Source organism: Microtus ochrogaster, chromosome 2, assembly GCF_000317375.1.
Source record: "Microtus ochrogaster isolate Prairie Vole_2 chromosome 2, MicOch1.0, whole genome shotgun sequence".
Lineage (NCBI taxonomy): Eukaryota > Metazoa > Chordata > Mammalia > Rodentia > Cricetidae > Microtus > Microtus ochrogaster.
Window position 1 is genome coordinate 70,299,931 of NC_022010.1, and position 24,125 is coordinate 70,324,055.

The window sequence follows — 24,125 nt, forward strand, 5'->3', positions numbered from 1 at the left end:
TACGCTGAGACCAAGGCCATAACTTGCTTTTCTATTGTACAAGGAGTAAAATGCTGAGAGAGGGTTCAGATGGCTCAGTGGGCAAAGCGTTTGCTGCCAAGCCTCATGTCCAGAGTTCAATCGAAGAACCTACATGATAAAAGGAATCTGACCTCTAGGGCCCCCCACCCCCAGTACTAATCAAACTCAAAGCTCCCGGCGTCCAGTAGGCATGGGCTCTGAGTGTCCAGGAGGACAGCGTGCCTTACGTGCCTCACGAGGCCTGGACAGCAGAGCACACAGTGCTCTCGCCTAAACAGTGTCACTCAACAGGCAGGTCAGGAAGGCGCGTGGCACTCACTGGCAGAGTTAGATGTGGCCCCTAGCCAGCACGTAAGTAGGGTAGCTGGCAGCAGATGACGAGGCTTGGGAGGGTGCGATCCGATGCCGCCAAGCCCAGAGGATTATTTTAATACACAGCAGTATCAGCAGCACAGTAGAGAGATCTGAGAGAGGAGGAAGCAGAGGGAAGAGGCCAGAGAGTCCCAGTCCTGACCGCTCCAGCCCTCAGCGCACTGCAGGTGTAAGACTTGAACTGAAGAGTCCCAGCCGTGACACTAACTAGGGTCCGACTGTCGGAGTCTGAAAGCCACACGCTTCTTATGTGTTTGGGCAGTGCAAGCGTGACTTGAATGGGCAAGACTTTGACATGCCCAACAAGATCTACTGACGTGCTTGGCAGGCTAGTGTGGCTGTTGAGAGGGTCTCAGCCTCCGGGACGGCCTTGAACTTGCTATGTGAGCTAGCAAGGGTGACTCTGACCCTCATGCCTACACGTCCCGAGGGCTGTGATTCTGGGCTGTAGTTACCCATTCTGTGGATGCCAGGCAAGCACTCTCCCAACACAGTTATCTCCCACCCTGGGCTACTACTGTTTTAATTTTTTGTTGTTTTTATACCCCAACCAAAGTTTTCCCTCCCTCGTCTCCTCCTCCCCACTGGCCCCAGCCACTCCTCTGTTTCTCTTCAGATACAGGTGGACCTCCGATGGAGATCAGCCAGCTGTGGAATACGGTGTTGCAGGAAGACTGGGCTCCTCCTCTTCTATTAAGGCTGGGTGAGGCAATCTGGTAGGAGGAAAGGGTCCCCAAAGCAGGCAGGAGTCACACACAGCCCCTGCTCCCCACAAGAAGATCAAGTTACACAGCTGTAACATGCATGCAGAAGGCCTGGGTCATTTTCTTTTTTAAAGTTTTTTAAAATTTCAGACTGTAGTACCAAAGTAAGTGCTTTAAAGGCCTCTGTGTGACATGTGAAAATTACACCTTTGACAACCATTTTTTTAAAAAAAGCCATTTAATCCTTTAAATTAAATGTATGCGTGTGAGTGTGTGTGTGTCAGAAGTCATATGGAGGTCAGAGAACAGCTTTTCAGGGATTGGGTATTTCCTTCTACAGCGTGGGTCACTAGGCTTAACAACAGATTCCTATAGTTACAAAACCATCTTGTCAGCCCCCTTTTTATTAATCTTTTTAGTATACCTATTTATCTCGTGTGTATGTGTGGAGGTCAGAGGACGGTCTGGGGGGAATCCATTCTCTGTGGCCACTCTGCGCCGCTGAGTACCTGCCAGCCTAACAACCTGCTAGAGCTCTCTACAACAATGGAGAGCAAGCCGGGCAATGGTGGCGCACGCCTTTAATCCCAGCACTCGGGAGGCAGAGGCAGGCGGATCTCTGTGAGTTCGAGACCAGCCTGGTCTACAAGAGCTAGTTCCAGGACAGGCTCCAAAACCACAGAGAAACCCTGTCTCGAAAAACCAAAAAAAAAAAAATAAAAAAGCCAATGGAGAGCAGAGCTACGTGTCTGCTTCAGGGAAGCAAAGGCAATCACGGCTGCTTAGATGATATATTAATTTTATTTCCATTACATAAATTGAGGAAGAAACACAAACTGAGACTGACATATATTACAAGGCATTTAAGAGAGGCGCGTTTGGCTGCTGAATGGACTTTCAGGGCTGTGGTAGAGTTGATTCAAATTCCCCAGCTCCCCTCTTCACAGAACATCCCTGTCCTCGGCAGGGATAGGGAGGACAGGACGAAGAGACCCTCCTAGGGCGCTAGCACTCCGGATGCTCCAGGAAGTCATGTTCCACACACTCCTCCAGCTGCCTTAGGATCTTTGGGCTTTCGGCAACAGGGAACTCAGGCACCGACGTTCCTGGAACTTCGGAGGGCAGGTGGCTTTGGGTTTTGAAAGCACAGTTTACTGTCTTGAAGAAGGGCATCAATTGCCTGATGCTGGAAACGGAATGTTGGCGCAGAAGAGGGAACTCGCTCTCCCCGGTGATCTCATCAGAGCTGCCAGTTTCCTGCAGAGACCCAAAGCCAGGGAAGTGACCTTGGCTAGCACTGAGACACCGCCTTAGCAGTGCACATCCGCAGCAGGGGCAGTTTGCTCACAGCTAGCACGTCCCAGCAAGAAAACAAGGGATGGGATATACAACCATCCCAAGCTTTAAAACTAAGAGAAGAGAATTTGAAGTCCTAAAAATCAGGGCTTTGTTACTACTTAGTCTACAAGCCTTTGCCACAAATATTGTTTTGAGACAGGGTCCTATATAGCCCAGGCTGGCCCTGAACTATGTTCCAAGGATGACCCTCACCTCTAATTCCCAAGTGCTAGGACTACTGGCATGGAATGCACTACTCCACGCAGTCTAAGTAATGCTGTGACTCGAACCCAGGGCACTGCGTACACCAGGCAAGCTCTCTCCGACTGAGTTACATTTCCAGGCCTATGGAAGTTGTTTTTGAAAGGAAAGCACTTACCCCGTATTTTGATCTTAGAAGTTCTAGAATCCTGACAGTGTGAGGTCTGCACTCTTGGTGATTTTCTTCCAGCTCTGACAGGAAGGCGGGGTACTCAGTGTCCACTTCTGGAACAAATGCCCACCGGTAGCTGCAGGGACAAACAACGCCAGGCATGCTGACGCAGAGCTCGGAAGCTGTGTGCAGCAGCTTCAGTGAGATGATACATCCCACAACTCAGCAGCTTAACCTTCTCATAGATGGCCCTGTATGACCACCAACACACTCAGTTCAACTCCACCAACCCTAGGAGAAATCCTGCTTTCCTCAGCCACGAACGCTCAGTCTCCAGGACGAAGACCGAGGTGACCCACTAACCTACTTCCTATCTGCAGATTTCTCACCCTGGACCTGCAGGCGTGGAATCAGACATGCTCCTCAGAGGGCTGCCTCTGCCACCCAGTGCATTCTCAGGAGTCAGCATGGTGTAGCAGGCATCACCATCTTCTTTCTTATGGCGGACTGAGGTCTCGCTACACGGACAGACCACATGCTGTCTGTCTGTCTGCTGCTGAGGAACACACAGGCTGTTTCCAGCTTTGGGAGACCATACATAATGGCCATTGCCATTGTTCATGGTGTGCATGGGAGTGCCCTTCTCTCCATGGCCTCTTGTTTAGGTTTGCAGCTAAATGAATAGATGTGAAGCCTCCTCAGATCCGATATGGCCCCGCACAGCCTCTCTACAGACATTGTGCACAGCAGAGCTGGGGAACTGCTTGGCCTGCACTGACAGGCAACCACCACTCAGACCTATGCTTTCCACTAGGTTCCCCTTGGCGTGACAAGGAGTACTGATCTGTCCCCCAGCCGGGGACCAGTGTAGTGTCACTGCCCTAAAACTGTGCCTGCCACCCCACTTTTGTCCACCCAGCAGCCACTGCTCTTTGCTCCTATGGTGGGGTATTTTCTCGACTATCATACAAATGGATGGACACAGCGTGGGGCCTTTCCGGTCTGGCTTCTTCACTTGCTCGTAGCCATTTAAGAGAATGCACAAGTGTTTTTACCCATGACTCCTCTCTCTGGGGCAGCTGGAGAGCAGCCTTTGGGGCCAGGCATGTCTCAAAGCAGGAACAGCTGTGTTAAGCCTGTAGGAAATGCGTGCCAAAGAGGCCAAGTGACCCAGAGAGGCCACACTCCAAATAAAGCCTCCACCTCTAATGGCAAGAGACAACTCCAGCTATATAAATGCAGACAGGATCAGCACCGGCGACCCGTTTCACAAGCATTCGGTAGCAAAAGTCACCTCAGCAGACATAAAAGCGCTGGTCTGTCACAGAGCCACATCTGAAACGCGACCGTGAGCAAAGTCATGAAACCACAGCTGTTTGGGGAAATCTGAACCCTGGGCTGTAGCCAAGCTGCTCAGTGCTGCGGCTTCCCACAGGCCCACTGCACATGAAAGCAAGCGCAGAGCTCGCGGCAGGGAAAACCACCATCTTCAAAGGACGTGCAGTCTCCTCCACTTACATCTGAAACAGCGGCATCTTGTCGGGTGGGAAGGAAAGCGCCGTGTCCAGGAATTTGCAAGCGGAGAGGTACATGACGAGATCACCTGGGGACACGGCTCCGCCCGAAGGTCCACTCCCATCAGGAACTGGGACTTTTACTCTGTTTGTTTTGTGGCTGTTTCTATGGATTCAAAAGGGATGTTCATTATGTGCCCATGCACATCTTCTGCACTCCCTTGGCTCAGAAGTCCTTAGACACCCCCCTTCACTCAAGGCTGCCTTCAGTTACAACTGACCACCCATGAGACCCTGTCTGAGAAACAGGAGGAGGCTGCAGAGATGGCGCAGCAGCTAAGAGCCCTGGCTGCTCCAGATGACGTGGCCTCAATCCCTAGCACCCAGACGGTGGGGCTCCAGGGATCTGATGACCTCTACTGGCTTCCTCAGACACTCCATGGCCGCGGTGATATAGATACACATGTGCAAAACAGAGAAACACATCTTGAAAAGAGAGGAGGAGAAGTCTTCACCCTAGCTGGCCCCATCACAAGTACTCCCAGGAGACGGTAGGTGGTGTGGCAGCCTACACCCTATAGCTATGCCTAGACTGTCACTTCCCAGCATTCAGCAGAGCTCACGTGACTCTTACTTCAACGATTCGTCTTCCTCTTTCAGATCCTCTTCAAGTTGTATGAATGTCTGGATCTTAGGAAGAAAATGTATATTCGAGTCACTATGTGAGAGAGATCACATTTACCTAAACTTATGTACTGATAAAAAGATAGCAGGTGGGGTATGGGGACACACGCCTTTAATCCCAGCACTCTGGGAGGCAGAAGCAAGAGGATCTCTAAGTTTGAAGCCAGCCTGGTCTACACATCGAGTTCCAGGACAGCCAGGGCTACACAGAGAAACCCTGTCTCCAAAAACTAAAATGAACCAAAGCAAACTGAAGAAAAACCTAGCAGATGGAGCTGGGCAGAGCCTGGTAAGCGGGGAGGCCCTGGGGTGGACCAGCCAACAGGAGGAAAACTAGCGAATAGAGCAAACTGTGCTTAGGTAGAGCTGGGAGGTCTCAGAAGAAAACATTGTCTAGCTGAGAGATAACTATTGCTATCAACACGATTACAAATAACTTTTAGACAAAGTTAGATGCCCAGAGTAGCATACTGCATGGCAACGAAACACACTGTAAAAGTGCTGTCTTGCCTAAGATGGGCACGGGTGCACTCACCAGTTCAGAGACCATGATTGGCCACAGTGAGGTCAGATGCTGGGGAGATATTCTTAGCAGCAGAACTCTGAAAAAAAGAAACATCTGAGCAGCGACTGTAGATGTCTGTCCGACTCTGAGGTTGTCTGTCAGGCGCTCTAGGAAAGAGATTTTAGAGAAGTTACACAAATATGCAGGTCGGGGTTTCTGTTAGCTAAAAAAAGAAAAAGACAACTATAAGCACTTTGACATTTTGATGACAACCCAGTGTGAGCGAAGAGTCCTATCCGCATGTGCAGGCTCACACCTGTAATCCATCTGGGCAGAGGCAGGATTGCATGGTGCAAGCAAGTCTGATCTGTGGAATGAGTTCTATGCTAGCCAGGGCTACAGGGGAAGGGGGGACAGGTGGAGGATGTAGCTTAGTTGGTACAAGGGTAACTTAGCATGCATGGAGCCCACATAAACTGGTAGCACATGTCTGTCATCCACAGAGAGTTTGAAGCCAGCCTGGACTACATGAAACTCTGAGACAGACAGGGAAACAAAGAGTGTGTGCCTATGCCAGAAACACCAACAGGGTCCTGCTATGCAGCCCAGGTTAGCCTCCAGCACAGAGAGCCTCCCTTGGCCTTCCAAGTTCTAGGATGTGCCAGCACGCCTGACTCTTCCATCTATCCTCTTGAGAAATACCATCTGATCACAGGTAATAGCCAGAGTCCACCTGCCAGCCATCTCACCGCAATCTCACGCAGCCAGTACGACTGCAGCACGATAGCTTTACCACACCCCTTCCCATCTCCCCATCATTACAACAGCCACCACTCTGAGCGAGGTGTGTGTTCAGCTATGCTCTCTGTGCACAAAGATGTCCTTCAGCACGAGAGCCCAGGCCTGCCCCATAGGACAGTGGCCACTCAGGAAGAGGCTGCATTCCACAGCCAGGAGACATGGGGATCTGTGAAGCCCTTGCACAGACAGTCAAGGAGCTGCCCGTGTGTTGCCTAACAGCAGCCTCCAACTTACAGTCTAACTAGAACATGGCTCCTTCATACTCCTTGTTATATATACTATGTTAAATTAAATCATATGATACAAAATGTCCTATAAGCCCCCACAAAAACTTATAAAAGACTGCCTAGCCCTCAGCATCCCTCTGATCTCTTCTTTCTCACTCCTTTTATTAATTTTAGCTCTGTGTATGTGCTTATATGCACGAGTGCAGGTGCCCAAAGATGCCGCCGATGCCCTGGAGCTGGAGTTACAGGCAGGTGTCAGCTGCCTGACTTAGGTGCTGGAAGCTGAGCTGGGGTCCATAGAAGAGCGGACCCCTCTCTGAGGAGCCAAGTCCTCTCTCTAGCCACTGTATTGTAACTGTAACTTTACACGTATGGTACACATGTGGATGTGTGATATATATATGAGGGTCACGCTATCACATTGTCTGGCTCTCATCCCCCTCAGTGGGTGACCTCTCAGAGCTATTTGTTGGACTCTGCTCAACCCTGTCTGAAAAAGGCTGCTGTGTACTTTTATTTTTGTGGACAATATAATGAAGTTATTGCTTACTGGATAATGTGGGCACATATATACAGAGTGATTCTGTAGAACCCCACAAGAGTAATACAATATAGGAGCTATTGTGTTTCATAAATAGGAGGCTGCAGTTAGAAGGTCACTGACAGCCTAAGCAAGGCCCAGCTTCTACAGTCCTTGCAACTCTTGAGCCCTCTGGGTCTCACCTACATAGGAGTCAGAAAAGAGGCGGAGGCCTCAGATTGAAAGGATTGGGGTGCAGCACACACCTCCCTGCCTCTCAGTAATTAGGGGCACGTGAGTATGTGGGCCCACCTGAGTATGTCCTCAGGACGCATGTGGCAAGAAGCCCTCATTGCATGCAAGCCTGTCAGCCCTGGACTTTCCAGCTCCAGAACTGTGGACAAAGACTTCTTGTTCACCGTGAATACCAGCACTGGGTCTTCTGCAGGCGGGCGCCTTACCTTGTATCAGAGGAAGGTAGAGGTGGTACTGGTCAAGCTCGCCGCTGAAGACAGCAAAAGCCTGCCGCTTCAGCAGCATGGCCTTCTGCTCGAAACTGGAGAAGAGCTTCAAGGAGCTGCTCTGCATGTCTGCAATAAACACATTGCAGTCGCCTTGTGTAAGAAGACCACTCGAAGTCGGGCGATGGTGGCGCACGCCTTTAATCCCAGCACTCGGGAGGCAGAAGCAGGCGAATCTCTGTGAGTTCAAGACCAGCCTGGTCTACAGAGCTAGTTCCAGGACAGGCTTCAAAGCCACAGAGAAACCCTGTCTCGAAAAACCAAAAAAAAAAAAAAAAAAAAAAAAAAAAAATAAGACCACTCGACGCTCCCCTCCTTCTCTCAAAAAGTCTGGCTCTCCTTTGAGAGCACATAGAAATAAAACTTGTACACATTTAAAAAGAAAAAAAAAACACTTATCTCAGCTAAGAATGTTGGTTCAAGTCTATAATCTTATCACCCAAGATGCTGAGACAGGAGGATTACTAAGAGTTTGAGGTTAGAGCTGGGTTAGTGGTGGGTGTGGTGTGGTAGTGACCACCTTTAATCCAAACACTTGGGAGGCAGAGGCAGGTGAATCGCTGTGAATTTAAGGCCAGCCTGGTTTACAGAGTGAGTTCCAGGATAGCCAGGGCTACATAGAGAAACCGTGTCTCAAAAAAACCCAAAAAATTTGAGGAAAGCCTGAACTACATCATGATGAGTTCCAGGAAGTCTAGGCCATAGGTCTAGGCCCTTTCACAATAAAACAAAATGCCAAAACCAAAATGCCAATGCCACCACCAAACCTAATCTACTCCTCCCTCAGGAAAAAAAAAAAAACAAAACCAAAATAGTTACTCTGTGGGTGAAAGGGAAAAGTTTATCCCAAACTGCCAAGGCTGTCTCCTGGGAAAGCAAGGAGAAGTGACAGGGGAAGACGTCCAGAGCTAAATGGGAATGGGAGAAAGGCTTGAGGGGGAAGTGGGAGGAAGGCTTTGAAGGGGACTTGGGAGGACAGTGGCTGAGGAGCCTAGAGGCTAGCATTGGCCTTTGCAAATCAGTAGGCACCACAGTCCCATGTTAATGGAAGAGTTGCAAGTTCCTCTTGCCAGAGGTGAGGAGAATGTTGCCCTGTTTAGCAAGCAGAAACTTTCTTCAAGCCCAAGGGAATAGGGACTTCGCCTAAAGGCTGGATCTTGGAAAAAGAATTTCCTGGGGGACCAGATACCCCCAAACAATGACACACAATGTCAGAGAGTCAGGAAAGGTTTGGGATGGGCATGCAATGCTGGAATGTAACATTGGCATTTGGAGGCCAACGCAGGAGGATTGAGAGCCAGCCAGGGCTACAGAGTAAGACCCTGCCTGAAAGATCAGAGATCTGCCTAATAAATGCGGTAGGACAACGCTCTTGTACACTGTAAAGATTTGTCACTTGTATTAGTTTAATAAAACACTGACGGGCCAGTAGCCAGGCAGGAAGTTTAGGCAGGGTGACCAGACTAGGAAAATTCTGGATAAGAGGAAAAGCAGAGACGCAAGTGTCAGCCAAATGCTGAGGAAGCAAGATGAGAATGCCTTATAGAGAAAAGGTACCAAGCCACGTGGCTAAACATAGAATTATGGGTTAAGTTGTAAGAGCTAGTTAGTAATAAGCCTGAATAATAGGCCAAACAGTTTATAATTAATATAAGCCTTTGTGTGTTTATCTGGTACTGAAAAGCTATGGGACCAGGTGGGACAGAAACTTCTTAAGACCTTCAAGGACAGGTGTCAAGATATAGCTGATGGAGGAAGGTCATTGGTTAAAAAAATAAAGAAACTGCTTGGCTGGCCCTCATAGGTTAAAACATAGGTGGGAGGAGTAAACAGAACAGAATGCTGGGAAGAAGAAGAAGTGAGCTCAGACTCGACAGCTCTCCTCTTGGGGCAGACGCCTCAGAGAGACGCCATGCTCCCATCTCCAGGGCAGATGCGAGAGCTCTGTTCTCTGAGGCACACGCAACGAAGCTCCGACCCAGGATGGACGTAGGCTAGAATCTCCCTGGTAAGCCACCTCGTGGGCTACACTAGAAATGGGCTAGTCCAGGTGCGAGAGTTAGCCGAGAAGAGGCTAGATAGAAACGGGCTAAGCAGTGTTTAAAAGAATACAGTGTCCGTGTAATTATTTCGGGGCATAAGCTAGCCAGGCGGCCAGGATGCTGGGGACGCAGCCCCGCAGCTCCCTATTACTACATATAGCCCAAAGGCTTTCAGCAGCATCTCTTCTCAAATCGTGAACCACAGGCAGTCAAGGCCTGCTAACAGGTGGGATAATTCACTTAGTCCTAGGAAAATCTACACACCTCACCAGCTGTCACTCAGCAGCACAGGAGTTTGTGGGTGCAAGGGCATGGTGGTGCCCGGAGAGGCAGAGCCACACAGAACTCTCTGTGTTAAGGACCAAGTTCCAGAACAGCCAGGGTTATAGAGAGAGATCCCATCTCAAAAAACGTTTGACATGTTAAAAGCTAATTGTGAGGGTGCCGTCCTAAAGTGTGACAATTAATTTGAAACTTACTCATTAAATCCTTAAACATTGTTTTCTCATGAGTCAGAAGATGATCAATAATGGACTTCCAGCTGGATATGAAAAAAACAAAATTAGTTAAATATACAATTAATGACAATTTGATTAAAAGCATCAAGAAAATAACACACCCTTCTATGAGCTATTAAAGTCGCTCCGCGGAGCTATAGAGATGACTCGGCTGGTGACAGCACATCTGTGCAGACACACACATATGTGCTGAGATCATATCCCGGCACCTCTGGAAACACCGGGCCTGGATATTGACATCCCCGGCACTGTGGGGATGGAGACAGGGGACCACTGGGACTTATCAGCTGCTAGCCTTGCCTAAGGTTCAGTGAGAGGCCCTGTCTAACCCTCTAGCCTCCACCTACACACACACACACACACACACACACACACACACACACACACACACACAGTCGTGTAACCACACTCACCCAGAAGTGTAGACGGATTTTTTTTTTTTTTTTGGGCCACCAGCTCACAAAAAAACCAATGATTTGGAGAGTTTTAAAAATAAAAGTTCAGCATTTAGCTTGGGCTTGCTTCTAACTAGCTATAACTTAAACTAACCTCTATCTTTAAATCTACTCTCTTTTATGTGGCTCAGTTACTTTTACTCTCTACTTCCTCCCTGTCTGGCTGCTGACTCTGCCTTTCTTCTTCCCAGATTTCTCTCTGCCTATAACTCCTGCCTAGCTATAGGACATTTAGTTTTTAATTAAACCAATCACAGTATCTTTACACAGTGTAATCAAACATCTTGTAACACAGAAGTGCACACTCGTGTGCACACACACACTGAACTTGGAGTGAGGAAGTCAGGCAGAGAAACCATCAGGGTCACCATGCAATCTACTACCTCAACACTGGTCAAGCATTTCATGGCTAATGGGAACGGGGACAGAACAGCAGCAGAACCTTCCGTCATGCTCCTTACGAATGGCAGGTTCTCGTCATCTAGTGCAGTGTTTCTTTTGATAAAAAGCACTCACTAGTTAGAAGGGGTTGGCATCTTTCCAGCAAACACAGGACTCAGGTGAACACCCATGACACGGACGTACTAGGAGGTGAGGGGACACTATAAAGGTGAGCACCCACGGCAGGGACAGACTAGGAGGTGAGGGGACACTATAAAGGTGAGCACCCACGGCAGGGACAGACTAGGAGGTGAGGGGACACTATAAACATGAGCACCCACGGCAGGGACAGACTAGGAGGTGAGGGGACACTATTGGGCTACTTTCATTTCAGCACTGGGAACCATGCAAACCCGAGCACTGAAGACTCAGAGTAGGTGGTCTGTTTGTTTGTTTTGTTTTGTTTTCTGAGACAGGGTTTCTCTGTGTAGCCCTGGCTGGCCTGGAACTTGGGGATCTGCCTGCCTCTGCCTCTTGAGTGTGCCCCACCACTGCCCGGCCGAATAGCACACTTACTGAACACAGGAAGTATCCATCTGAAAGAAAGTGGGGTCCAGAAACAGCTCCACCAGTTCCTTCTTCCATGCCCGTTTGGTATAGGCATAGCCGCTCAGGGAGCTCAGCAGCTGGGCGCCGGCTCGGAAGCTGGGAGCATTGTATGCACTGAGGGGAGAGGAGGGCCAGGTCAAGGACTGTCCAGGGGACCATATCTCTGTATGCGGGTGACGGTGCAGTCACCTGTGATTGCGCAGGTAAGGGAACACATGGTACAGCAAGCGGGAGATCAGTGGCACTGCCTTCTCCTTCTCGTCGCTTCGGTAAACCATGTCCAGGAGAGAAGCCAGGACCTAAAGGAGGAGGCCGTTAAGAAAACAGACTTGTGTCACGCTACAGTCTGACATCTATTCTAATTTGATCTAGAATGTCCCCCAGAGACCTATGTGTTGGGGGGAGCCTATGGCTCCACTGAGAGAGCTGAGGCCGAGCTGGAGGAGAGGGGTCATTGGCAGCATGTCCTTGCTCCCTGAACACCAGAAGGCTAGAGCTGTGCCTTACCCTTCCACCGTGAGCCTGTGCCTCAGCACAGCTCAGAGCAACACAACCAACCAACTACCTGGAGCCAAACAGACCTTCTCTCCTTTTAAAATGAGTTTCTCGAGTATTTTCTGTTGTAGGAACAGAAAGGTGGCCGACACAGGTCTGGACTCCGGAACTCGGCACCCAGAAAGAACACGTGCCTTCCAAGTGACTCAAGACTGCGAGCATTCCCACGAGGGACCAAAAGTCAGGTATGTATTTACCTCTGCCAAGAGAGATAGCGCTTGCACGCTGTAAACGGAGGGGGCAGAGGCTGACACCATCGCTGAAGCCGCAGCAGCATCTGCTGACAGAGAGAGGCGTCTGTTTAGCTGAGGGCTGAGTCACCACTTCTTCCCCCAAACACTCTCACTCTGATTGTGACTGTGACACTAACTCCAGGATCTGCCGATGGTATTGGATATCATCCATGCACAACGTCTAAGGTCTCTAGTCACTGCAGGGATAAAGATCATGACCACAACAATTGGGGAGGAAAAGTTCATTTCAGCTAACAGCTGTCACCGTCCACGAAAGGAAGTCAGGGAAGGAACTCGGAGGCAGGACCTGAAGCAGAGGCCATGGAAGAGTGCTGTTGACTGGCCTGCTCCTTTCTTACACAATTTAAGATCACAGGCCAGGGATGGCAGGGCATGGCCCTCCCACATCAGTCACTGATCAAGGATATGTCCTACAGCCTTGCCTATCAGCAATCCGATGACGGCATTTTCTCAGTTGAGGTTCCTCTTCCTAGGTAACTCTAGCTGGTGTGAAGTCATGAAACCTAACAGGACAAAGAATTTAGGTGTCTGGATCAAATACTCCGGCACCAGGTCACCGCCCCAGGTCCTGCTGGGTGACCAACTAGTATCCTGGTCTGGATGCCAGACTCTATCTGCCAACACTGTTTGGCTCCCAATCTCCCTATGTCCTTGCCACTGCGCTGACAAGTGTTGGTTCCCATCTCTGAGCTCCCACACGGCTGTGGCCCCTGTGGGGTCTAGTGTCTTCACTGTGCAGGGTGGCTGAGAACACACTTCTCCATCTCCACACAACACCCTGCCTCTCAGCCACCTGGCAAATGGCCTCCACTCTGCCGCTTCTCTCTCCCTCAGAAGAGCCCGCCAAGGAAGGGAAAGGCTGGGTAAGCCCGCTGGGCTTAGGTGTGATTATGGTTTGTCCTCTGGAATTACCACACGGTCAGTGAAATTCCAACCTGAATCAATGGAAGTAGCAAATCTGGAAGTTAAAGGCCACCTTCTAAAATGAATATCCATGGTGGATTTGGGTTGATAAACATTTGTTATCTGGGTCAGCTGGGGTTGGGTAGAGCCAGTGAGTCAATCCCTCATAACCTCAGCTAAAGAGTTCTTTGATGTATCCCATCCTTCCCTCATGTGATGTGATGTGATGTGATGTGGGAAGGTCATGTCAATCTGTTGATTTCATTGGTTAATAAAGAAACTGCCTTGGCCCATTTGATAGGCCAGCCCTTAGGTGGATGGAGTAGACAGAACAGAATGCTGGGAAGAAGGAAAGTGAGCTCAGACGCCATGCCTCTCCTCTCCAGGGCAGATGCCAGGTCAAACATGCTGAATCTTTCCCGGTAAGACACCACCTCATGGTGCTACATAGATTACTAAATATGGGTTAAGCAAGATATGAGAGTTAGCCAAGAAGAGGCTAGATATAATGGGCCAGGCAGTGTTTAAATGAATACAGTTTGTGTGTTGTTATTTTGGAGCATAAGCTAGCCAGGTGGCCGGGAGCAGGGTGGCAGGAACGCAGTCCACTGCTCCTCACTACAGTGATGCTTTCTATGCTGTGTGATACATACAGAGCAAAGCCCTTTGTTAGACAGACACGCAAACACATGCAGACACAGGGACGGAGTCACAAGACAGAATCCAGACTCACACAACAGACAGACAGAGAGCATGGACAGACATGCAGATATATGCAGACAGGGATGAAGTCACAAAACAACATCCAGACTCACACGACAGAGGACAGACAGACACAGACACATAACAGTCAGACACAGGAACAGAGTCACAAGACAGCATCCAGACTCACATAACAGACAGACAGAGGATAGAAGACACAGGGAGCATGAAGCAAAATTCCAATCTGGATGTGCTCTTGCTTATGACTCCAAGGGGAAGCATTTATTTCTCTCCTTAATGTGTTATTGGTGACTCAGAGTTAATCATCTATGTGTCTAATCCACACAGCACAGGAGACCTCCTGCCCATTTTATACATTGTTCTTAATTAGTTACCTTGCTGTACAATAGCTCTCTTAAATGTCTCCTTCCGACCTGAATAAAATGGTGTCCTCTGACTTAACATCCCTTCCTCCCTCATATAATCTACTTGCCAACCATGAACAGTAGACACAATCTCTTTTGAGGACTCCATGGTCAAAAGCAGGGAATTAGTGTCCATGGAGTGCACAGTCCTATTTGCTACATCTATAATGAAACTGCTACACCTAAGGCTCCAGGAACAAGGCAGAAGATGAGGTGGTAAGAGCTGGGGGACCAGAACACCTGCTGCTAGATAGTGCCTGAGAGACATGACCAGGAAAGTACACCCACAAACCTCGACAATATGGCTGCCTGAATAAAACCTGTACAATTAGCCGGGTGGTGGTGTGCATGCCTTTAATCCCAGCACTCGGGAGGCAGAGGCAGGCGGATCTCTGTGAGTTCGAGGCCAGCCTGTTCTACAAGAGCTAGTGCCAGGACAGGCTCCAAAACCACAGAGAAACCCTGTCTCGAAAAACCACAAAAAAAAAAAAACCTGTACAATTACACCATGGACATGGTAATCAGAGAGGGGAGATTTCTCAAGGCCCCACCCCTACATGAGGAGCTACAGGCAATGAACGGCAGAGAAGGAGAGAGGCAGTCTTCTCCAGGGACATGCCACCTACCAGGTTATTCAACGCCAAGTGCTCAGCCATAAGCAGACACACAGAGGAGCAACAACCACCCAGTGGGGTGTGTATAACACGAGAGGGAGCCAGGGGGACACAGTGGGAGGGTGGGCGGGGAGAGGTAGAAATGATGGAAATATAGTACTCGTATATGAAATTCTCAAAAATGCAAATGTTTAAATTTTATAAAGATGGATAAATATCTTTCATGAGGAATTGGATTAATTGCCATGAGAACAGACTGTTAAACAGCAAGGCTAAACTGCGCTGGGCAACTGCTCCTGGGTAGATGCTTGCCCAGCATGTGTGAGGCCTGGGGCTCAACCAGAAATGTAAAAAAAAGAAAAGAAACGAAACCAAGGATGGTGACACTGCCTGTCACCCCAACAGTGAGGAGGTGGAGGACACGGACTGGGAGCTCAGAGTCAGAAATGACAACAGGATGGTGACACTGCCTGCCACCCCGACAGTGAGGAGGTGGAGGACACGGACTGGGAGCTCAGAGCCAGAAATGACACCAGAATGGTGACACTGCCTGTCACCCCGACAGTGAGCAGGTGGAGGACACGGACTGGGAGCTCAGAGTCATGCTCAGTTACATAGGAAGTGTGAGGCGAGGTCAAATTGTGCGAGACTGCCGCAAACAACAGCAACCAAGTCCCCAAGCCCAAAACAAATACCAAGCAAGCAAGCTGGAAGCAGATGAGAAGCCAGCAACAAGCCAGCAGTGTCCTACCGTCCTTACTGCTAACTGGCCAGTCCTTACTGCTAACTGGCCACGGTCCTGAGACCAGAGCTCCTACCTTCCCCCTGCTTCTTCTCTGCCGACCCCTCCCTACGCTCCCTCTTATCTACCTGACCCTGGCCAGACAGGCTTCCATTCAGTCACCCCAGGTCCCTGCCCTACCAACCTACTTCAGTCATCACCAGCCCTCCCCTTTGGGAAATTCCACGGCAGACTCTATTACTGGGCCGCCATGGTTGTTCTCCCCGCTGGTGACTTCTTACTTATCCTTGAAGGCAATGCTAACTCAGTCTCCCCCATGTTTCTACAAGCCAGTAAAGTGTCCAAGCCAAAAGTCTCAAGCATCCTTGGCTGCATTTTCAGACCACCACATCCAACCTCCAGATGGACGGCTGGTCCCCAGTTTAGATGGCTCCTCTCAACTGGCTTTGCTGCCAACTCAGCACTGCTTCATGAGCAAACCACTCTGACATCCTTAGATCGGCCTTCTGGCTTCTGCTCTTGCACAATGTAGCCAGGCTTGCCACAGTCAGAGTGATGTTTTCTGAAGATGGAGCATGATCACATGACCGCTCTGACTAATAGGGCAGCGTGAGGTCATAGACAGCCAGGGCTCTAAGCCCATTCCGACAGCCATCGGTCTCCATCTTCCATCTCATTTCTCAACAATTCATCAAGACACCGTTCTTCATGTGAGAGACCAGGAGTTGAACAGAAGGATAGGGAGAGGGGCCATGGCAAGAATAAAGGTGGCAGTTTTCCAAGATGGCTGGCTTCTTCCTCCCGCTCCTGATAAAAACAAAAGCCGGCAGCTTTTGTCTCTCACCAGCAGGCTGCCTGCTGATGGACGAGGCCGTCCACACAACAGCTGCGAACCAATCAATCACCTGTCTGTCTTCAAACTGACCAAGCTAGTGCAGCTGAGACAGGAGCCCCTGTGCTGTGCAGGGTCTTTTCTCCGTGTCTGCTGTGTACGTGTTTCCTCACCCCAGCAGACGCCTCCTTCAGCTGCTGACTGTCTGCTGAGCTTCAGACTCTTCCCTCTTTAACTGGACAAACAGGGCTGGAGAGATGGTTCGGTGGTTAAAAGCTGCTCTAGTGGAGGACCCATCAATTGCTACCACTCACGTGGCAGCTGACTACCATCTGTAACTACAGGTCTAGGGGAACCAACACTCTCTTCTGTGGGCACTTGGCATACATGTGGTGCACAGAAACACAGGCAGACAAAATGCTCATAACACAGAACAGACAAACGAACGAACGAACGACACTGGTCCTCCAGTGCAGGTGTCTCAACCTAACATGAGGGCGTCCTGAGAACCTGTGCATCTGCAGCAGCGCAAGCACACTGGGTGGAGGAGAACCTCACCACAACACAGACACCGGCGGCGTTTGCTTATCCCTGCTGAGCAGATGCAGCAGACTGTGGAGGGCTGCTGTGAAGTTGCTATGTGAGGCTTATGGAGCAGCTGGAAGTAGCTCACAGTGCTGTCGCTGGGCGGAGTTTATTACTGAGCAGCGGACAGGCAACAGAACAGACACAGCTGCAATAGGTATGCACCCACAGAAACAGCCGTGGCAAAACAGCCAGTGGATGGCTGGGGTGGGGGTGGGGTGCTCCTTTCCTGCAACCACAGTCTCGACCCCAGCATCATCTGCAGAAGCATAATAATTGGCATACAGTAAAGTGAAGGGCTGGACAACAGCTCAGCCAGTAAGCGCTTGTCATGTGATCACAAGGCCCAAGTTTGAACCCCAGCACCATGAAGAAAGCTGGGCATGGTGGTTTGTCTTGGAACCACAGTGCTGGGGAGGGAGAGACAGATGGGTCTCAGAAGCTCAGTGGCCAGCCAAATAGCCCAGTCAGCAAGTTCAGATCCCAGGAAGAATATTTGTCCCAAAAAATAAGGCAGGTGTTCACTTCTGAAGAACAATAACTGAGGTCGAAGTCTTGCCACATCCACACACCACCAGACCACCATCACTGACCGGTGCCGGAGGCTGTGGGAGAATACTAATATTCTACAGATCAACCCACAGATGAATACCCTCTGATGGGAAGCCCCACTGGCAAAGACTGTGGGGTCACTGACTGAATGACGGCTGTTTCTGTTTCTCATTTCTCTCACATGCCAAGATAATCCTTCCCTGACAACAGCTATGGGTATTTTTCCCACTGCTTGTGTGTTTATCTCATGAAAATATTATGCCAACTACTGGGCACACATATAACCGTGGATGGTCAGGAAGATGATTTCTGCTTAACTGTATAATTCTGATGAATAGAAATAACACTAGAATATTTTTCACTACTCAGACTCATATAGGAAAGTAATAGTCACAAAGACAGCTGATTTTAGACTCTAGAACAAACTCAAAGCAAACTGGTTGCCCCTGGAAACAATTTCCCAGGTGTTTACTGCTAATTCAAGGCCAGGCATAAAACAACTTTGGTAGACATAAGCCCCTGCAGTAATGGACTTTCTGCACGCTCTCCTAACCTCAAGGTCCAGCCAACGACCTCTTTATTGTGCAAGTCCCGAGTCTCAGGGTCACTGTTCGTCTGGGAACCCTGACCACGCAGAGCTGCGGGCCTGCTTTCCTCACCATGCCCGGTCAGCGCGGCCTCCCCAGCCTGAGGGAGACTGCGACCAGTATGGCTCGGCTTCCTATTGTTCGCTCAAGAAGTGTCGTGTGACCCTGAAAATGTGATTCATATTCGTCCACAGGCTTTGCTGTAGAAGAGAAAAGCCAGAGGAGTATGGGTGCGTGTGCGTGTGCATGTGTGTGTGTGTGTACAGAGAGAGGTGGCTGTCTGGTGTGAGAGCTGTGCAGATGGGCAGCTATGTGGAGTACATGGCTGTGTGGAGAGATGCGGCCATGTAGAGCAGTGTGAAGGTATGTAGCTGTGTGGAGAATGTCACTGTGTGAAAACAGGTGTGACTGTGTGGAGAGATGTGTGGCTGCGTAGGAGAGAGGTGGACGTATGTAAAGAGACATGTAGCTAGCTGTCTGTAGAGAGATACAACTATGTGGAGACAGAGTTCTAGAGAAGGATTTCTCTAAGATGAAGTAAAATAGAAGATTACCATCAGGGTTCAGAAGCTGACCATGGCAGCCCATGTTCCTAGCAACCTGGAAGTTATCAGAAGTGAAGCAGACTTGCTAATTGGGATCCCCAAGGGCCACACCGGACTCGGTGTCTCACTTAGCCATCACCAGGGAAGCTTCCTCTTGCAGCAGAAGGGAACTGACTAATGGGGAGATCCATGACGGACAATGTGATTTTGGAGTGCTCAGTTGAACCCTTCACGCAGGGCTCAGGGCTCAATGCAGAAGAGGAGGCAGAGGCGAGAAGACAAAGGGTGAGTGACTCCATGGAAACAGCATTTCCCAGACACAACAGGACTGACAGGAAAATTCACACAGATGGTGGCAGCACAGGGCCTGCAGGAGCAGTCAGATGGGGTCTCAGCTCTGAGGGGAGGAAATGGACACAATTTTCCAGCCCTAACCAGGAAGCTTCTCTAGTGGCATCAGCTCAAAAAAGGGACAGTTTGTTTGTTTTCTTCAGTGGGATCTCCCTGGGCATAGTAACCACACTGAAGGGGCCCACATCCAGTGGGGGGGGATCGCCCTGGGCATATTTTTTTTTAAATTTTTTGAGACAGGGTTTCTCTGTGGTTTTGGAGCCTGTCCTGGAACTAGCTCTTGTAGACCAGGCTGGTCTCGAACTCACAGAGATCCGCCTGCCTCTGCCTCCCGAGTGCTGGGATTAAAGGCGTGCGCCACCACCGCCCGGCCTCCCCCTGGGCATATTACCACACTGAAGGGGCCCACATCCAATAGGGGGATCACCCTGGGCATATTACCACACTAAAGGGAGCCCACATCCAGTAGGGGGTCTCCCTGGGCATATTACCACACTGAAGGGAGCCCACATCCAGTAGGGGGGTCTCCCTGGGTATATTACCACACTGAAGGGAGCCCACATCCAGTAGGGGGTCTCCCTGGGTATATTACCACACTGAAGGGGCCCACATCCAGTGGGGTCCCCCTGGGCATATTACCATACTGAAGGGCCCACATCCATTAGCAGGTGATCAACACAAAGTGAACTCAATAGTATTTTTGTCTCATATGACTTTGTTTGAGCTTTTTTTTCTTTCCTGGCCTTTTGCTCGTATATTATTGTTTTCTGACAATTTTGTGTTTTTATAGTTTTTGGTTTTATGTATCCATATATGTTTGTATGTGCTTTTTGTGCTTTTTCTTTTTTATTCTGTATTCTTGTTTGTTTACCTATTTGTTTCCTAAAGAGAGAGAGAGAAAGAGAAAGAAAGAGAGAAATATCATGGGGTTGGTAGGTTGGAGAGAATCTGGGAGTTGAGGGAGGGGAAACCATGATGAAAATATATTGTCTGAAAAAATTATTTTCAATTATATGTGTATATATGCATAAATATATATGTACACATACACATATAAGTAAACAGGCATGAACAGGTGCAGTCACAGCCCACAAGTGCATGGGTGTGGGGATGAATGGGGTGGGCATCTGGGCCAAAGAACAGGCTAAGAAGGCAGTGTGTTATGGGAATGCATCCAGCCAAGAGTCTTTTGGGTACCGGCCCCTAGGGCGCAGTCTGAAGTGCTACACGTGGACTGATAGTGTACATGGGAGGCGTGCTTGCTCCCTTGGGCTGTGCTCAGAGCTCTGTTCACAGCATCCAGTGCCCACAGAGCAGAGGATCGCGGCCCTCTACCTTATTGTGAGTGTTCCCCAGGTAAGTATTTGCTATCCTTTATTCGGGCTCTCATGGGCTTCCTCAGTGGTTAGATGTGGTTTCTCTTTCCAGCACCCTGACGCTCGACCACAGATAGCTGATGGCTGTAAAATGGCGTGCACCAGAGAGTACAGCCTGGTGTCCTGACGTATGTCAGAACTGTGAGGCCATCATAATCAGGCAGACTCATGGGACGCCCATCCCACACAGATCGTGTTCTTCCCTTTGAGGATATGAGGAGGACCGAATGAACAAGCTTGGAGCGTGGTTGAAAGACTGATGCCAGGTGAGCAATGCCCCAGGGACTTGTGAAGAGGCTCCAGGAAGAGGTAGAGTTCACCCAGGTACATTTGTTCCCTGGATTGTCCTTGGACATAATTTCTACAACAAACATTAACATCCAATTTACAAGACCTGTGTACTCCTATTGTATGTCTGGACACAGCTCTAGAACCCAGTCTGGTGGAAGAACATGCTGGCTGCTGTCCTCAGAGTGCCCTGAATCTGTATATGGCCATCTGCCTTGCTTTCATGCTTTCTGAGACCGGATCTATAGTGCGCGCCAGGTGGGCGACTGTGTTTGGGTCGGACTGTTCTGGGAACATGTAGCACATGCCTACTGGCGTTCACATGTGTTCTGTACTCACACCTTCCTGGGATCATGGCTTCCTTTGTTACACTCATGTGTAAAGCAGACTAAGGCTGAAGTAAGACTGTCCACAGCATTCGACTGTGATCTGCCCCATTCTCTCAGGTCCTCAGATCCCAGTTCTCTCTGATGGAGAACTGCATAGGTCAACAAAACCCCAAGGGCACTTTTCTCTTTTTCTTTTTTTCCCTTTTGAAACAGGGTTTCTCTGTGTAGCCCTGGGTGTCCTGGAACTAGCTCACAAACTCACAGCAATCTGCCTGCCTCTGTCTCCCGAGTGCTGGGACTAAAGGTGCACATCACCACCCAGCTGAACACCTTTTTCTTATAAAGAAAACCTCTGACCCCTGGCTGAGGCAAGCATTTTTTCCCAATCCTCCTCCATATACCTTGTGTGTCGTCGTCAGCATCAGACTCTTCCAGAGAGACCTGAGGCTGGGCTCTCACCTCCAGGTTTCTGCTGAGCCAGCTGGTCTGCTCCAAGGAGGAGCCAGCAATGGTCCCCACTGCTTCGAGGATTTTCTGAGTGATTTCCTGGAGGGCCAGCAAAGAAATGGGACTTAGTTAGGAGAAGGACAGTTCAGGTCCACCAGAGACAGGCTACAGGCTGCCGATGTGAGCCACTGCGGCACCACTAGACTTCCAAGGAGCCACACCGACAGTGAGAAGCCAGTGGGATGACAGATGTCAATGAAGGTTCTCTGCCTAAAAGATACCAAATACAATGACATAAACATTATTGAGACTTTGCAGTCTCTTTTCCTACCCAGGCTTTGTACTCCCATGTGTAGTGCACACTCAGAGGATGTGTGATTCTGAATGGCCACACCTCAAGTCTTCACTCAGCTCATGGGGACAAAAGACACAGAATTCAGAAGTCAAAGGACTTTACATGCACTGCACTGTCTACTAAGCTGCTACACCAGTCCTATCACGCCAGGTCGAAAAGGGGACGTGGAGTCACTCACGATGAAGTCCTCCTCACTGGCATGGTGGTGACACTCCCTCTGCCTTAATCCTCACGCAGAAGCAAAGCAACCCCAGCTGATTGCCTTCTGCTGTGTCCTGCCTCCTCACACAGAAGCAAAGCGACCTGGGCTGATTGCCTTCTGCTGTGTCCTGCCTCCCCTTGTGCCCCTGACAGGCAGAGAGCCTCAGAGCAGTTTTCTCCTTTGGTTTTGTTTTCCTCAGTCTTTCTCTGTCTGCAGAACCAGCACACTAGAACACTCACTCTCGTTTACAGGATAGAGTATCGCCTTATTCTTAAGCCACAATAAGTCAGTCGAGATCTTTATAAAGCATGCTGTGTGCAGCAGTGCATGCCGGGTACCCCAACACTTGGTAGGCAGAGGAGTACTCAGCGGGTGCTACACAGTGAGACTCTGTCTCAGATGAAGATGTCCTTAAGAGAAATTGCTGTGGTTTTGTTGTTTGCATGAGAAAGACGTCTTTCAATAAGAAGAAACAAAATTAGGTAGTTAAAAGTTGGCTAAACTGGGTGAAGTGACTTATTTACGATAAGGAGTATTATCAGACAGGAATCTGGCTGGGTTCTGGCCAAGAGCACTGTGCAAACATGAGGACTTGAGTTCGCATCTCCAGTACCCACAGAGAGGGCTGGGCATGGCTAAAAGTATGCCTGTGACCCCCAGCACTGTGGGAGAGGGAGACAGAGGACAGCTGGCCTTGCCAGAGGTCAATGGAGCTCCAGATTCAGTGAGAGGCCCTGTCTCAAGGGAATAATACAGAGAGTGGTGATGTGGGAGTGTCATGTATCAATTTGTTGATTTCATTGGTTAAGTAATAAACAAACTGCTTGGGCTCATAGCTTAGAACATAGGTGGGAAACACCATGTATGGGGAGGAAGAGGTGGTGAGGTAAGACGCCTCAGAGAGAGACACCATGCTCCCATCTCCAGGGCGGACGCGAGAGCTCTGCTCTCTGAGGCACAAGCGATGAAGCTCCGACCCAGGATGGACATAGGCTAGAATCTTCCCGGTAAGACCGGCGCTACATAGATGATTAGAAATGGGCTAATTAATATGTGAGAATTAGCCTAGAAGAGGCTAGATAGAAATGGGCCAAGCAGTGTTTAAATGAATACAATTTGTGTGCTGTTATTTCGGGGCATGAGCTAGCCAGGCGGTCGGAGTGCTGGGGACGCAGCCCTGCCGCTCCTGTATTACTACAAATGGTCCCCAGACGTGTGGGTAACTGAGTCCACAGAAAGCCTGAGAAAGCTTGGAAAAGAATAGAGTAAAGCATGTTTCTTGTGGCAATTTCTTGGGTCTGCTCTGCTTGCTAGAGGCAAGCAAGCGCTCTCATCTAAGAGAGGCTTCCTGCCTGATTCAGCTTTAGCTGCAAAACCCTGCAGCTCATTAAGAGGTCCTGCCACAAAACACTTTAAACAGTTTTGATGAAAAGCTGAACGAATGCTTTTCGGTTTTCAGCCATAGCAGGAAAAAAGCTGCGCCGTTTAAAAATGCCGGCTTTCTGGGCTGTCCTGCCAAGGCAAACTCTGACTCTTTTACGCAGGCAGTTCATGCGGTTTGCAAGCACAGGCTGCTAAAGCTTGCTTGCTGGCAGGGACCTTGAAATACCATAGAGTTGTGACAGTAAACACGGCTACAGCCAGTACCTCAGCCATGAGGCTGGAAAGCTAAGGAATGGGCTACATCTAGCTGGCAAAGCCACGGCTTTAGTCCTACTGAAATTGCTTGGTAAATTAAAGACTCATGTGGTCAGAAAAACAGAGAGATACAGTAAAGAGAGCATCAAAGACAAAGAAAATGTTTAAATGGTTTACAGTGTGTTAAAAATATATGCAGACTAAAAGTTGAAGTTCTTAAAGTAAAAAACAAAAAGAAGGAAGAGAGTAGTTGGGTGT

General features: G+C 49.4%; 1 protein-coding gene across 6 annotated transcripts in view; it reads right to left on the minus strand.

Annotated features, from left to right (window-relative positions):
- Positions 1-1,885: 1,885 nt before the first annotated feature.
- Dop1b (DOP1 leucine zipper like protein B) overlaps positions 1,886-24,125 on the minus strand; it is a 110,492-nt gene continuing 88,252 nt past the window's right edge. For 4 of the 6 annotated variants that reach the window (XM_026786532.1, XM_026786538.1, XM_026786541.1 and 1 more), the window contains 11 exons: positions 21,627-21,771; positions 12,338-12,420; positions 11,775-11,884; positions 11,553-11,699; positions 10,102-10,163; positions 7,521-7,649; positions 5,542-5,678; positions 4,957-5,012; positions 4,327-4,488; positions 2,815-2,944; positions 1,886-2,354 (listed from right to left, as the gene is read on the minus strand). In XM_026786532.1, coding sequence (XP_026642333.1) covers positions 2,103-2,354; positions 2,815-2,944; positions 4,327-4,488; positions 4,957-5,012; positions 5,542-5,678; positions 7,521-7,649; positions 10,102-10,163; positions 11,553-11,699; positions 11,775-11,884; positions 12,338-12,420; positions 21,627-21,771 — 1,413 coding nt within the window. In that variant the 3' untranslated portion in view covers positions 1,886-2,102. Of the gene's footprint in view, positions 2,355-2,814; positions 2,945-4,326; positions 4,489-4,956; positions 5,013-5,541; positions 5,679-7,520; positions 7,650-10,101; positions 10,164-11,552; positions 11,700-11,774; positions 11,885-12,337; positions 12,421-21,626; positions 21,772-24,125 lie in introns of those variants that run through there. The other 2 variants (XM_026786542.1, XR_003378215.1) reach the window with 2 other exon arrangements.